Source organism: Lipotes vexillifer, unplaced genomic scaffold (genome assembly GCF_000442215.2).
Source record: "Lipotes vexillifer unplaced genomic scaffold, Lipotes_vexillifer_v1.1 scaffold2476, whole genome shotgun sequence".
Lineage (NCBI taxonomy): Eukaryota > Metazoa > Chordata > Mammalia > Artiodactyla > Lipotidae > Lipotes > Lipotes vexillifer.
In genome coordinates, this window is record NW_006794618.1 from 68,328 (window position 1) to 82,346 (window position 14,019).

A 14,019-nucleotide genomic window follows, 5' to 3' on the forward strand; every position below is an offset into this window, starting at 1 on the left:
CACTCTTTCTAAAACCTAAGAAACTTCTGTGCCATATTCCTTCATACAGTTCCACACTCAGACCAAAGAAGAGCACAAAGGTGATGACAAAGGCAGCGCATCACTGTCTGTCTTTCGGCTAACATCTGGTGAGTGCCCACCACACACTGGGCACTGACTGGGCCAGGCTCAGTGAAGATCCCCATCGCAGGCACTCCTGGATTCTAACAGAAAAGTAATACAAATCCAAACCCAGGCGACACTAAGTAGAAACAAGATAATAGAGTTTTGAGCCAGAACAAAACAAGCAGCATCCTGACTCATAAAATCAAATTCCTATTCGCTTTTGAAACTTGATCTCTTCTCATATTCCCGCTGGTTTCCAGTAGGGTCCCTTACTGACAACTCTTCTGGGAAGCAAATGATGCTCTTGAAATTCCTGCTGAAGCCAGGAGGATCGCTACACGTGCCTCCCTTAAATGAGCTCCCAGAAGACAAGACCTTAATAAGACACAGGCAACGGTGACAGGCAAATCCTCCTGAGCCTGGGCCAGGAGCCCCATTAAAGGCAAAGCCGTTCCCCAGAATATCAAGGGCACCTGAAGTCCGAAACCTTCACAACACTAAAACTCTTTAGAAATACTTCTGTTGGATGTAAGACAACATAACCGTTAATAACAATGGAAGCAGAAGATAAATGTATAAATACTAAAAAATTTTAATTTTAATTTTCTTCTGCATTCCGAAGAGACCAAAGATGGCCAATAAAGAGCTAATACCTTCCTTGGAGGCCTGCTCTGTGCCATAAACCACGACATGCCTTTACATGACAGCACCTAGACCTGTCACAGCCTGGGAAGTATGGGGCATGTAATCATCTCAGCTTCACAGGGAGCCAGGTAAAGAGGTCACTCCAGACACAGTTAATAAGCAGCAGGGCTGAGAAACAAACCCATGTTTGTTTGACTACAAAGCCTGTGCTTTTTTCACTATACTATGGTTAACTTTTCTACTACAACAATCAAACAAGAAATAATCAAGTTTCAAAGATAGGACTTATACATGACTTCAGGACAAAACAGACACGAATACTTCCAGAATGGATTTCCAGCCGGAAGGCCTTTGGGGGAACCATGTGCTTCCTATACCGTGAATCTCAAACGTGGACCCTCCCCACGCAGCATGCTTTGTGTCTGTGGAGAATGGGGAGGAGGGCAGGGAGGTGTTACTAAAGCAAGATGAGTCCAGAGGAAGGGAATTCTGCATCATCTCCTTCAATTTACCAGGGTCACCACTGACCATCGTGATGATAATGGCTAACACCATTCTAAGTACATTCAGGCACTGAGTTCACTTAATCGTCACAGTAGGTGCTGTCTTAAGGAAGAAACTGGAACTTCAAGAGGCTAGGTAACATGGTCGAGAGCACACCACCGTTGGGCGGTGGAGCAAGGCAGTCTGGCTCCAGAGCCTCACTCCACTCTCCGCGGCCCTGCTGCCACTTCACCAGATTCAATGGTTATGCCTTTTTTCTTCATTTTACTGACCTTTCAGTATCATTCAGTAAGGATGACCACACCCACTTTCTCTGATACCCTTCCCTTGGCTTTCTGTGGTTTCTTTTCCTCCAACTCTCAGACTGAATCCCTGGCTTCTTCCTTCACCTCTGGCCAACCACTACGTGGCTGCACATCCCAGGACTTGGTTCTGAGTCTGCTTCTCTCACCTACACTCATTTTCCTAGAGCGGTCTCACACAACCCCCTGCTCTAAGGAGTACCAATATGGTACTGCCACCCAAGTTCTCTCCAGGCCAGACCGCTCCTCTCGCCTCCAAGCCACACACTCGACATCTGCACTCAGATCCCTACTGGGTATCTCCCACTAAACCTGTTCCCCCCCAGGGCATCCCTATCTCATTTAAGCCATCTACTTGCTCGAATCAAAAAGGAGACAACCTTGACGAATCTTATTTCCTTCACCCCTGACATCCAATCCATCAACAGGTCTCCTGGGGGCCCCCCTCCAAAATACAAGCCGACTCAGACCACAACATTACTTCAACACTCTCCCCACTAGTGTCCAAGGCATCTCTCACCTGGCCCAGTGAAATAGCCTCCTAACTAGTATACCTGCTTCTAGGCTGCACCCTTACCCCCTTCAAACCATTCTCCACATGGCAGCCACAGTAATCGACTTAGGAATCAGACTATGTCACTTCTACTGTAGTTGGAATAAAACCAAAACTTGACCACTGCCCACAAGGCCACTCGGCCCTTGCCTACCTCTCGACTTCATGTCAGAGCCTCTCCTCCTTCACTATCCTCCAGTCCCACTGGCCAACTGCTGATCCTCTAAAGTATGCACTTGCTAAGCCTCTACCTAAAAGCTCTCTCCCAGCTCTTCCAATGACTGCCACCTTCTCATTTTTTAACTCTCACTTATTAGATACACCTTTTCAGCCCAACCTAAATAAAGCACCCCACCCACCCAAGTCCCCATCTTTCATAACCTGCCTATTCATTTCTTTTGCTGAACTTACTACCACCTGAAATTACCTTGGTACTATGTGTTACCCATTTACTGTCTGTACCTTTACTGTTCCACATTCCCAGTAACTAGCATACTGTGTGGCATATAATTAAGGGTTCAAGAAATAAATTTTGAACAGAATATTGAACTAACAGTGGTCACTATTCCTAAGCCAAAATGGGAATGACTACTTGCCAGTGGTGGCAATGAGCCTCCAAGGTTAAAGCCAGAATGATGAAACTCGACATTCCAGTATAAATCAGGTATATTTCAATAAAACAAGCAAACAAACAAAACCACCTGACATTCCGGGACATTCTGTCATACCTCCTACAGGGCTTCTTTCTGCCCTGTGACGATACAAAAGGAAAAAATTTCAAAATCAAATTCTTTATTTGTCAGATAGTCAAATATAAATTTCAAAATAGTATTTAAATTAACATTTTTGATAACATTTTTTCAACACTTTGCCAAACTTAGCCCAGTAACAGCTAATAAACTATGCTAATTGTGGTATTATTTTATTACCAAGACAGCATCGATAAAAACTAGGATATTTTTAAGATGTAATAATTCTACTAGAATTATCTGAGAGACACCTTAGAGTTCCTAAAAAATGGAATCCTACACATGCTCTCTAAGATGCCAAATAAACTGATCAGTATTCTCCGCTCCCACCTGCACAAAGGAAAGGAATTTAAAACAAAAACAAAAAAGGAACAAACAACAACAAAAAAAACATGGTAAGGTAAAGGTCCCTACCTCAAGTATCCCACCATCTAGTCAAGAAGCCAACAAAATGGGAACAAAATGACAGAGCAGATGAAGATACAAGATATTCCCCGACTAACAGTCCAAACAATGGCACAGACTAAGTTCGGAGAGAGAGGAAAGGGGGGGTGGGGGGGGAGTCACAGAGGTACACAAGAAAGACTTCACACAAAATGGACTTGATTTAAATCATCATGCTGTACACCTTAAATACACAAAATCTTTACTTAAAAAATAAAATAATAAAATCAACTACAAAATTTTAAAAATAAATTGCCACTCCTATTAAAAGATGGATTTGAGGGCTTCCCTGGTGGCGCAGTGGTTGAGAGCCCGCCTGCCGATGCAGGGGACACGGGTTAGTGCCCCGGTCCGGGAAGATCCCACATGCCGCGGAGCGGCTGGGCCCGTGAGCCATGGCCGCTGAGCCTGCGCGTCCGGAGCCTGTGCTCCGCAACGGGAGAGGCCACGGCAGTGAGAGGCCCGCGTACCGCAAAAAAAAAAAAAAAAAAAAAAAAGATGGATTTGACTTGGACCATGAATATGACTAGTGGTACCCAATTTCATGACCCAATACTATTCTTCCTCCTTCTCACCCCCTACCAGAAACTATCCTGAAATAGTCTATCTACCAAACAATTTGATTTAATGATAAACATGTATTCCCATTTTAAAGTGCTAACAAACTGACTTTACATAATTTGAAAAGCAAAAGCACTTGATATTTTAATTAGCTGGTTAATTTTATTCTGAACAAACGAAGGTTTCTGTGAGACCTCCAGCAATAGAAATAACTCATGGATCTCCTCCATGCCCCTGGAGGTGTGAGAACATCAGGGTGGGACACAGCCCCAGGACCTGACTGGACATGGCAGCCGATGCAGGTGAGTGCAACCAGCACACGGCCTAAACATGGCACCAGGAAGGAGCACAGGTACTTTATTACCATATCATCAGTCCAGGAAGGGAAGGGATTCAGATGCAATACATGTGAAAATCTTGCCTTTCAGCAAAACCTACTCCAATGAGCACAAACTACTGGGACCTAAAGTGTATGCTAGCTTTTCTCCGGTATTATTTTACCATCTTCTACAAAATAAGGAAATGCTGATGATCACAAACTGTGATTAAAACCATCTATATAATGATTCTGTAAATCTAAGTCATAGAATGAACTAACCTCTTATACGTCAAGTCAAAAATGCTGAATGATGGCTGTCATTTAAAAAAAAAAAAGACCAAGAAATCAAAAGAAACAGAGGGTAGTAGAACATCAATTCTATACCCTAGAAGTTTCACAAAGCTCTCACTGAGAAAGCTGTTTTGAAATGAACCACATGCCTCTCTTACTGGGAAATGCCAAGAGATCTCTCAAATATTTTACCTCTCCTGGGCTAACTATTGTTCAGCACTGTGGCCTTTAAAAGTACCTACCTTCGAAATTCTACACACATGATCTTTACCTTTGAGGATGTCTAAGCAAGAAAAACTATGCCACAGAATGAATTTGCAGAAAGTAACGACCTGGGCAAACTACCCACCTAGCCCTGTCACCCTCTCCGTGAATGGCAGGTACAGTTGGGTTCAGGTATCCCCAACAGATAAGGGCTTCCCAACCCTTGGCTTGCTGAGACACTTAAGCACTTGAACAACTTAAAGTCTCACTGCCAAGTTTGGTACCAATGTGAGAAGTAATTCTATAGTCACTTTAAATAAATCATTCAAATGGCAGCTAAGAACAATGTGCTACTTAAACCAGTAACATTATACACATAAAAGCAGACTTACAACAATTACCATCATCTTGATTAATCTTATGATCGAATGTTTAATCATTCATTTCACTTGTAATCATTATCTTTTATCACTGACCAAACATGCAGTTTTAATGTTCCCTTCCATTATTTATAATGAACATTTTAGGGTTACACTCTAAGGTTTCATTACACATTTCATTGGAATTTTAAATAAGTCCTTAAATTTTAAAAAGCTAACCACTGTATTCATACTTGCTCTATCTGCATAAAGAAACACCAGAAGGATTCATGCAAAATTAATACAAGCAGCTACTTACGGGATGGGACAACAGGGCTGACAGGGGAAGGAGTGGGGCGGACCTTCTCAAAGTACATCTTTGTATACTGTTTTGATTTCTGAACCATCTAAGTGCAATACCTATTCAAAGCACACTTATTTATATAGAAACTGTCTGAAAATTATATCACTCACTATACAAATGGATTAGCATGTCAGAATTCTGGGTCTTCAGTTTACATAAAAAGCTACATACAAGCAATACAGTTGATGTCACTTTTAACCCCATATACAGGTATACTTGCCAACATATCCTCTGAACTCACAAACCCTGGTTTTAAAAAATAAGGCTTTGGGCTTCCCTGGTGGCACAGTGATTAAGAATCCGCCTGCCGGGCTTCCCTGGTGGCGCAGTGGTTGAGAGTCTGCCTGCCGATGCAGGGGACATGGGTTCGTGCCCCGGGCCGGGAAGATCCCACATGCCGCATAGCGGCTGGGCCCGTGAGCCATGGCCGCTGAGCCTGCGCGTCCGGAGCCTGTGCTCCGCAACGGGAGAGGCCACGACAGTGAGAGGACCGCGTACCGCTAAAAAAAAAAAAGAACCCGCCTGCCAATCCAGGGGACACTGGTTCGAGCCCTGGTCCGGGAAGATCCCACATGCCGTGGAGCAACTAAGCCCACGCGCCACAACTACTGAGCCTGAGCCTGCGCTCTAGAGCCCGCAAGCCACAACTACTGAGCCCCGCGTGCCACAACTACCGAAGCCCACACGCCTAGAGCCCGTGCTCCGCAACAAGAGAAGCCACCGCAATGAGAAGCCCACGCACCACAACGAAGAGTAGCCCCTGCTCGCCACAACGAGAGGAAAGCCCACGCGTAGCAGCAAAGACCCAATGCAGCCAAAAATAAATAAATAAATTTATTTTTAAAAATTTAAAGCTTTGGTTTCCTGTCTGCTTTTTTAAATACTAAGGATTCAGCTTTCTCCCTTCCCAAAATTTCATTTCTAAGATATCCAGCTTTTATTTTGGCCCTGCTGCTTAAATGAGTACTAAGTCCTGACTGATAACGTTAAATGTGCTTAAACCAAGTGAGCTAATCCAGTCACAACTCTCACTTTCCTAGTACTGCCTACCCAAAAAAGATACTAGGAATGCAGAGCATGCACAACAGGGTAAAAAAAAAAAAAGGCAGCAAGGGAAAGATTGGCTTGCTTTTCCTCTGCTTCCTGGCAGGTCAGAAGAACTCAGTTTCTCCTGCAGGTCTGCACCTCCCCGGCCCCGACAGCAAGCTCTTCCTACTGCCCCGGTCCCTACAGCAGCCTTCACACACTCCTTCTTGAATCACTTTCCATGTCACACCTAGCTTTTCAATGAAGTAAGTCTTGTTACTATCTTTACTATATTAAAACCACAATTCCCCAAAATGAATGCTCTCATCTGCTTTTTGCCCACGTAGACACTCCCCCGACTGCCATCCTGTCCTCCCAACCAAGCATGTGTCAGGGGAAAGTGTGGTGAGTTTTACACCACTCGGTAGTTGAAAAATGCAAAACCATTTTAAGATGTTTAAGAATAATCTACTGTGATCCCAACACCAGCTATGAACATGAGGAATCCCACACCAGTCCTCCCTTATATGTTAATAAAATGTAGTCTAACCCATAAATCAGAATTAAATTCTTAAAAGACATGACACTGAAAATACAGTACCTTCACAAATGAAACCTGGGGGTGTTCTCTGGCTAGCTCTGCCATCACGTCGTTCATCTGACCACATTGTGGAGCCCATGGTGCCCAGAAATGGACTACAAGGAGGGACCTGTAAATCCATAAAATGCAGTTTTTAAAAATACGGTAGCTTTAGAAATAAGCAAATACTAATGCAGATCAAATTCTATTAGCAAAGAAACCTGTACAAGGACCACCTGAATTGTTTTTGTACTGCTAGAATCTTGTTATATTAAACACAGAGAGAAATATAACAACTTGCAAGGTCTTGAGAATCTTTTGGATGAATTTTCAAGTTAATGATATTTCTTGAGTCAATACTCAGCTCACATGAAGTGGTTCTGAATATTCATCCACCTCAACTACTAGCCACATAAATTAACTCTATTTTGAGACCCTTAGGAAAGAAAGATGGAAACTAGATTTCTGTAGTCAAGGCACGTTTGTGAAAAATGACTGCATATGCGTTACTACTACTCATGTTAGTATTTACTTTTTAGACATGGTACTGTGATGAAGTGACCATAGGAACAGAAATAAAATGTTGCAGGGCTTCCCTGGCGGCGCAGTGGTTGAGAGTCCGCCTGCCGATGCAGGGGACACGGGTTCGTGCCCCGGTCCGGGAAGATCCCACATGCCGCGGAGCGGCTGGGCCTGTGAGCCATGGCCACTGAGCCTGCACGTCTGGAGCCTGTGCTCCGCAATGGAAGAGGCCACAACAGTGAGAGGCCCGCGTAGCGCAAAAAAAAAAAAAGTTGCAAATGAAGGTATATAAGCAGAAAACAAAGGGAAAAAAAGGGAACTGCTTTTCACATACTTTTATTATGCTACAGAAGATTTTCTAAAAATTGACAGTATGAACAGACGATAGCCATTAATAAATTGTCAATGAAATTCTCAAGAATCTGAGTATGTATCTATCAACTATTTTCATATAAAATTATCTTGACAAAGATATATTTAATTCTATCCTCATACCCAACTGAAAAACCCTTCAGTTTTACAGAATTCCAAATTCAAATATAATCCCCCTTGACTGAAATCTAAAAACCCAGGAAGAAAATACATTGAAAAATATGTTACACGGAGAAAGGAAACAAGGACAACTAACCTTGGGCAAGGAAAGGAATAGAATACTTGGCTCATGTGAGCTAAGTATTGAGAGAAGGAGGAGCCTACCATGCAGTGTTGGGGGCCGGAAGCCGAGGGAGGCACTAGGGACTTCAGAGAGCTGGGGGCAGGATTTGGTGGCACTGAAGCAGTCTAAATTTCAGTACCTCCAATTTCCTGGCTTAGTGACTGATGGCTAGTGATAGCACTAGCCACGAATCACAGTACAGAAGCTGCCAACCTGAGAGGAAAGGAAGTCTAGTGGGCTGTGATAGTCTGGAGCTCAGGAAAGAAGTCCATGCCTGATCTGCAGATCTGGGAATCAAGAAACAGTGCCGGCAGCATGCTCATCCACGCAGGAGGATAAAGAGGAGGCCGAGGGCAGAGCCTCTGGGGCTCATCAACACTAAGTTAGGACAGATGGCAGTAAAGGAGCCCTGGTGGTAGACCAGAGAAGGAACCTAAAAGGCACACAGCAAGGTTCTAGGGTCTCCCAGAAGTCAAGAAGGAAGGAGAGACAATCATCAAATGCAGCAGGAAGGGCAACAAGCAACAGTGAGAGTTAAGTCCAGTGGACGACAGAAGCAGCGTGCAGACCACTGGACTGAGGATGAGGAAGCAGAGATGGCTAGAAATCTACTCTGTAAGAGACTGGGCTGTAAACAGAGAGAGAGCAAGGATGAAGACAGGATCAAGGAATGGGCTTTTTTCAATACAAGAGAACTTTCATCGTTTATTTTGTGAGGGGACAGAGTGCAAATGGGGAGGGAGAGGCTGAAGACACGAGAGACAGCTAAGGATTCAAGGTCTCAAAGGTGGCAGGAGAGGGAAGCTGAGAGCAGAGAAGAATTCGCCTTGAGAAGAGGGACAATCTCCTCCGGGTCAGGAGCACAGGAATCAAGAATGGGTGAAGCGACAAGTAAATGTGTAGGTGTCGGGGGAGGGGCAAGTCGAAGAAGAGCTCTGGAAGATGCTTCTGGAAGTCCTGTTTTCCAGGTAGGAAGCAAGGTCATGTGCTGAAACGAAGGAAAATGGAGGACAGGGGTCACAGACAGGACCGAGGAAGACGGGAGGGCTGCCCGGGGCACACAAGAGTAAAGCAGGAGGCTCTAAAGGCAGAGCCGCCTAAGGTGGGAAAGGACACATGGCAGGGCCCCTACTCCATGGGTTCCAAGTGCAGCAGCAGAAGGCAGGAGCTTCAGCGTGTGGGTAGGTGGGCAGAGACTATGGAGGAAGTATTTCACCAATCCCTGCTGCCTCTTCCTCTCGGGCATGCAGCTAGACCACACCTCTCAGTCTCGCTTGGGTCCCGCTTGTGTCCCAGGCTGGGGCCCTGGAACTGAGCTGTGGCCAGTGGGATGCAGGGCAGAAGTGAGCTATCTGGCCCTGCAAAGCTTCCCGTGTGAGCCTCGGCCTACTCCAGCCTCCTCTCGCAGAGCTTCTGCACAGCGTGGCGGGGGGCCTCTGAGGCCTAAGGGATGGTGGGAAGGAAGACAGGCCCACAAAACGACTGCACAGGTATGTTCACAGCAGCCTGGCGCATAACAGCCGACACCTGCAAGTAACCCAATGTCCACAAACTGGAGAAACTGCTGTATATTAACACAACGGAATACCACTCGGCAATAAAAAAGGAACCAACTACAGATACACGGCATCATGGATGAATCCCCAAAACACACTGAGCACAACAACCCAGACATGAAAGACCACGAGTTCTGCGACTCCATTTACATAAAGTAAAAGAAGAGGCACAACTCATCTACAGTGACAGAAAGCAGATCACTGGTGGGGGATTACTGAAAAGAGCGTTCTGGGGCTCTATATTCTTGTCCTGAATGATGGTTACTTGTGTTAATACAAATGTCAAAATTCATCACACCCAGCAATTAAGATCTGTGCATTTTACTACAGTATATAAGTTAATACCTCAATCTTTTAAAAGTTAGATACCACTTTTTACCAAACTGAAAAAAGGATTTTTAAAATCATAATATTCAATGAAAAGAAGGATAAAGTGAGATGGCACTTTCATATCCTATCGGTAAAAATTAAATTGGAACCTTCCTGAAATTTCAAGATACTTACACACTCCCAAGTATCTATCCTACAGAAGTCATTAAAGAGACAAAAATGTACGTATATGAATATTTTCCCAGTATTTTACAGAGCAAATAACTGTAAAAATCTATTGTTCAACAAGATAGTTTTCTTAACGGTCATACAATAAAATATCATAAAGCCATTAAAAATCGTGTGTCAAAGAATGTTTAATGACATGGGAAAATGCTCACAATGAGTACATTTTTAAAAAATTAAAATAAGTTACCAAACTTTGTAACAGTATGTGCCAACGTAAGCAAAAAAGAAAAGAAAAAAGTACACATACACAACTTAAATTCCATTACTACAAATGTGGCTTGAAAGAGTAATTTAACTTAACTTCCACATCTGTAAAACAGCAGTAACACCCTGGGAGGTTGGGAAGATCAAACAAAAATATACAAGCACTTTGAAAACATTACAGAATGATATTAATGTTGTTATTTTACATTATTCACAATATTCTCATATTTAGATGCTTAACTTCCACTTTCCAATTAGGTACACGATGCCTAATATCATAAGGACATAAACCTGAAACAAACATAAACGCTGTCACCCTCTCTTGGATTATATGTAAGTATTCTCTCCACCTTCATGGACAGCCCAATATGCAGGGTGCATTGTTGAAGGAAAACCTTTAGAGAAGGATGAGATTCAAATCCTAACTACTCTGATGTTAAACAATGTAATAAACCTTGGTTTTTTTTCAGTAAGATAATTAGTGATTGATAAATGGTTGTTTCTCTGTTATTACAGGTGTTCTCTTATAGTTATTCCTCTGCAGATAACACCAGCTACCATTTATTAAGATCATATAATATTAGACTCTGTTAAATATTTTACAAATGGGTAAGAACCTTAATTACTCTGTAAATGGGTATTAATATCCCCACTGTATAGACCAACTGAGATTTCAGTAACATATAAACGTCTGATTATTTGACTTAAGCAAAAAAATTTTCAATTCACATGAAATTTTAATACTGGGAAGTGAAGATTTGTAAAGTAGACGTTGAGTAACTACATTAACAAGTACTATTTAATATTCTGAAATGCTGCCATTTTCACCAAAAGTAGCAGAGATTTGTTCCTTCCGCAGATGCCAAGCATCACTTCCTTCCCATGTGCCCATTTAAACTCATCACCACGAAAAAGGTATATTGGTGTCCGGATCATTTCAAGTACGGGCCAGTGGCAAGAATTAACATTTAAACTTTTTCCAACTGTGATGTCTCAATGACTTTTTTCTTTAAAAAACGATACATAAAATAAAAAATGTGAAACATACAAAAAGCAAAATAGTCCTCCAGTTGACCGTGAACTGAACACTTACGAAGGGCAGGTCCAACCGAGCCCTGCTCCTTTCAAGACGCCGCCTCTGGGGCACTCCATAAGTGGGCCGCCGTAAGATGGGGGGAGCGCTGGATGAATCACCTTTCATGAATGAGTCCACGTCATTCCCTTCGCGCCCCCCCCCGCCCAGCCCCACTCGCCCGTTTCTGGCAGTTTCCCAGCAAGACCGGAAATGCCGAAAGAGCGGCTCTGGTGAACACCTTTAACTTCAGCACGGCGGCGAAGCCAGACGGGAACTCTCCCATCGCACCCGCACTCCGCAGCTCAGCTGCTCGCCAGCGTACTCACTACCCGCTTCCAACCGCGATCAGCTCCTGCACTCTCGCCGATACGCTTCCACTGCCAGCGAGCCCGCGCAGCCGCGCCGCCGCACACAGAAGAGCCCGGGCGCGAAGGCGCCGCGAGGACAGGCAGCACGCGTGTCCGCCCCCACACCCCCGGGTGGGCACTGTCCTACCCCTCTCACCGCAGAGAACACTCCTGAAGCCTGGTTATGAAACGTGCGCAGCGGCTCTGGAGCTCGCTCCCTGGCAATCGGCTGGCGCTCCGCCGCCCCCACCGGCCATGCCCCGAGACACCGCCCAGCCCCCGAGAGCTCGGCCAGCGGAAGCCGCGAGACTGCTGCGGAGGCCCCATGCCTGCCCGCCGGCCCCATGCCTGCCCGCCGGCGCTGACTCGCAAGCTCCGGGTTTCCATGTGTTCCCCCAGGCCCGGCCTCTGCATCCCGGTGGGTCTCCTTCAGACGCCGTCCCAAGGGCGAGAGGCACGTGCGCCAAGCCAGAACGGACCGCGGCTGAGCCCGTCCAGGAAACAGGAGACCCGCGTCCTCAGCCCAGACAGTGCCACACAGTGCGCTCTGCCCCATCACCAACACCCTTAAACGCCCCTCGGAAAGGAGGCAGGACCGCCGACCCAGCTAGGCCTTCCTCCGCCTCCGGCCCGTGACGAAGCGGGCGGGGGCCGGGGTCTCCGTGCCCACCCGCGACCCGCGGCTGAGTCCCCGCGTCGCCGCGCCCAGGGAGGCCGGGCCGGGCGGCAGGGCGGGACCCGGGCCTCGGGGCGCCCGGAGGGCCGGGGCCGGGGGTCTGCGATGGACCCCGCTCCCCTTCCGGGGCGGGGACCTGGCCGCGGGGTCCGGGCCGCGCCGGCCGCTCCGCCCAGGCCGGGCCGGGTGCTAGGGAGCCGGGCAGCCGTCGCGGCCGGCCCGCCGCGTCCCCTCATCCCTGCCGCCCACCGTCCCGCTCACTTGGCTCTGAGGCGCAGCAGCTCCTCAAACTGCCCGGCTGAGCCGACCTCCACAACAGCAGCCGCCACCTCAACCGCCCCCGCCGCCATGCTGCCGCCGCCAGACAAAAGCAATCGAGCGCGGGCGGTCGATGGGGGAGGGGCTCGGGCGGCTGCACGCGGAAGCCCCGCCCCGCCTCCGGCCCGCGCGGAAGCCACGCCCCCCGCGCCCGCCCCGCCCCGCCCCGCCCCGCCCTCTAGGGCCGCGCGGAAGCCGGGAGCCGGTGAAACGCTGGAGGTTGGGGCTTACCCGCGGGCCAAGTGAGAGCCCCAGGGTCCTGACCCCCGGGGCTCTGGACTGTCAGGAATCCTGGCCTCTGGGGTTCCTGGATGTCGGGGCGCCGTACGTTCCTTGCAACTCCTACGGCAGCTGGGAGAATGGTGTGTGTGATGTGAGTGTATGTTTAACAAAGTGAAATTTTAAGCTAAAGGGAAATTACGTAAAGGTGGGGATGGAATGGAAGGTTAGGGAAAGGGAGGTTGCGCCCTCTCCGAACCTCAACACTGACAAGGGGCTTCGAACTCGGTCCTGAAGAGCCCGAACCCGCGCCACCGCGCGGCCCGCCACCTACCCAACGGCGGGGCCATCCCTGGGCGCAGCCAGGGCACAGCCCATCACCCACTGTGACCTCCGAGCAGCACGGCCTGGGCAGCTGGGCCGCCTCCGGCACCACGGGCCCAGCCCCAGGACCCTCTCACTCAGGCCCGCAGGCCCCACACTCCTCTAACCTCGGGTCTTCCCTGGCTCTCCTTGGCATCGCCTAATGTTGACGCCCCAGGTAGTGTCCGCTCACCACCTTTCCACCTCCCCTACCTATAACTCCCACACACTCTCCGGCCTGGGTAAAATTGTCCATGGTCCTAGTATCCTCAATAACCAGGGAAACCTCAGCCGCCAGCCAAGCGCCCTCCCCTGCCTCCCGAGCCCAGCATCCATCTGCCCTGGGGCCAGGGGAGTCTTTTTGGTTCTCCCCAAACTGCACCCCGCCTGCTCTCCAAAGAGCCACTCCTGGAGCTCCCATCTTACTAAAGCCATCGCTTCCACCCAGACACGTGAGCCTCCTTCTGGGGGTCCTCGGGCTCTGCACCGAGTTTGAGGGCAGGCCCCATGGATCCTCCCG

The 14,019-nt window shown here is 47.5% G+C and overlaps 1 protein-coding gene across 1 annotated transcript in view; it reads right to left on the reverse strand.

Annotated features, from left to right (window-relative positions):
* The window catches only part of GLRX3 (glutaredoxin 3), a 31,823-nt gene extending 18,848 nt beyond the window's left edge, over positions 1 to 12,975 (reverse strand). Inside the window, exons 1-2 of the mRNA XM_007467300.1 lie at positions 12,861 to 12,975; positions 7,028 to 7,136 (exon numbers count right to left, since the gene is read on the reverse strand). Of these exons, the coding sequence (XP_007467362.1) occupies positions 7,028 to 7,136; positions 12,861 to 12,949 (198 nt within the window). The 5' untranslated portion in view covers positions 12,950 to 12,975. The remainder of the gene's footprint in view (positions 1 to 7,027; positions 7,137 to 12,860) is intronic.
* Positions 12,976 to 14,019: the final 1,044 nt, after the last annotated feature.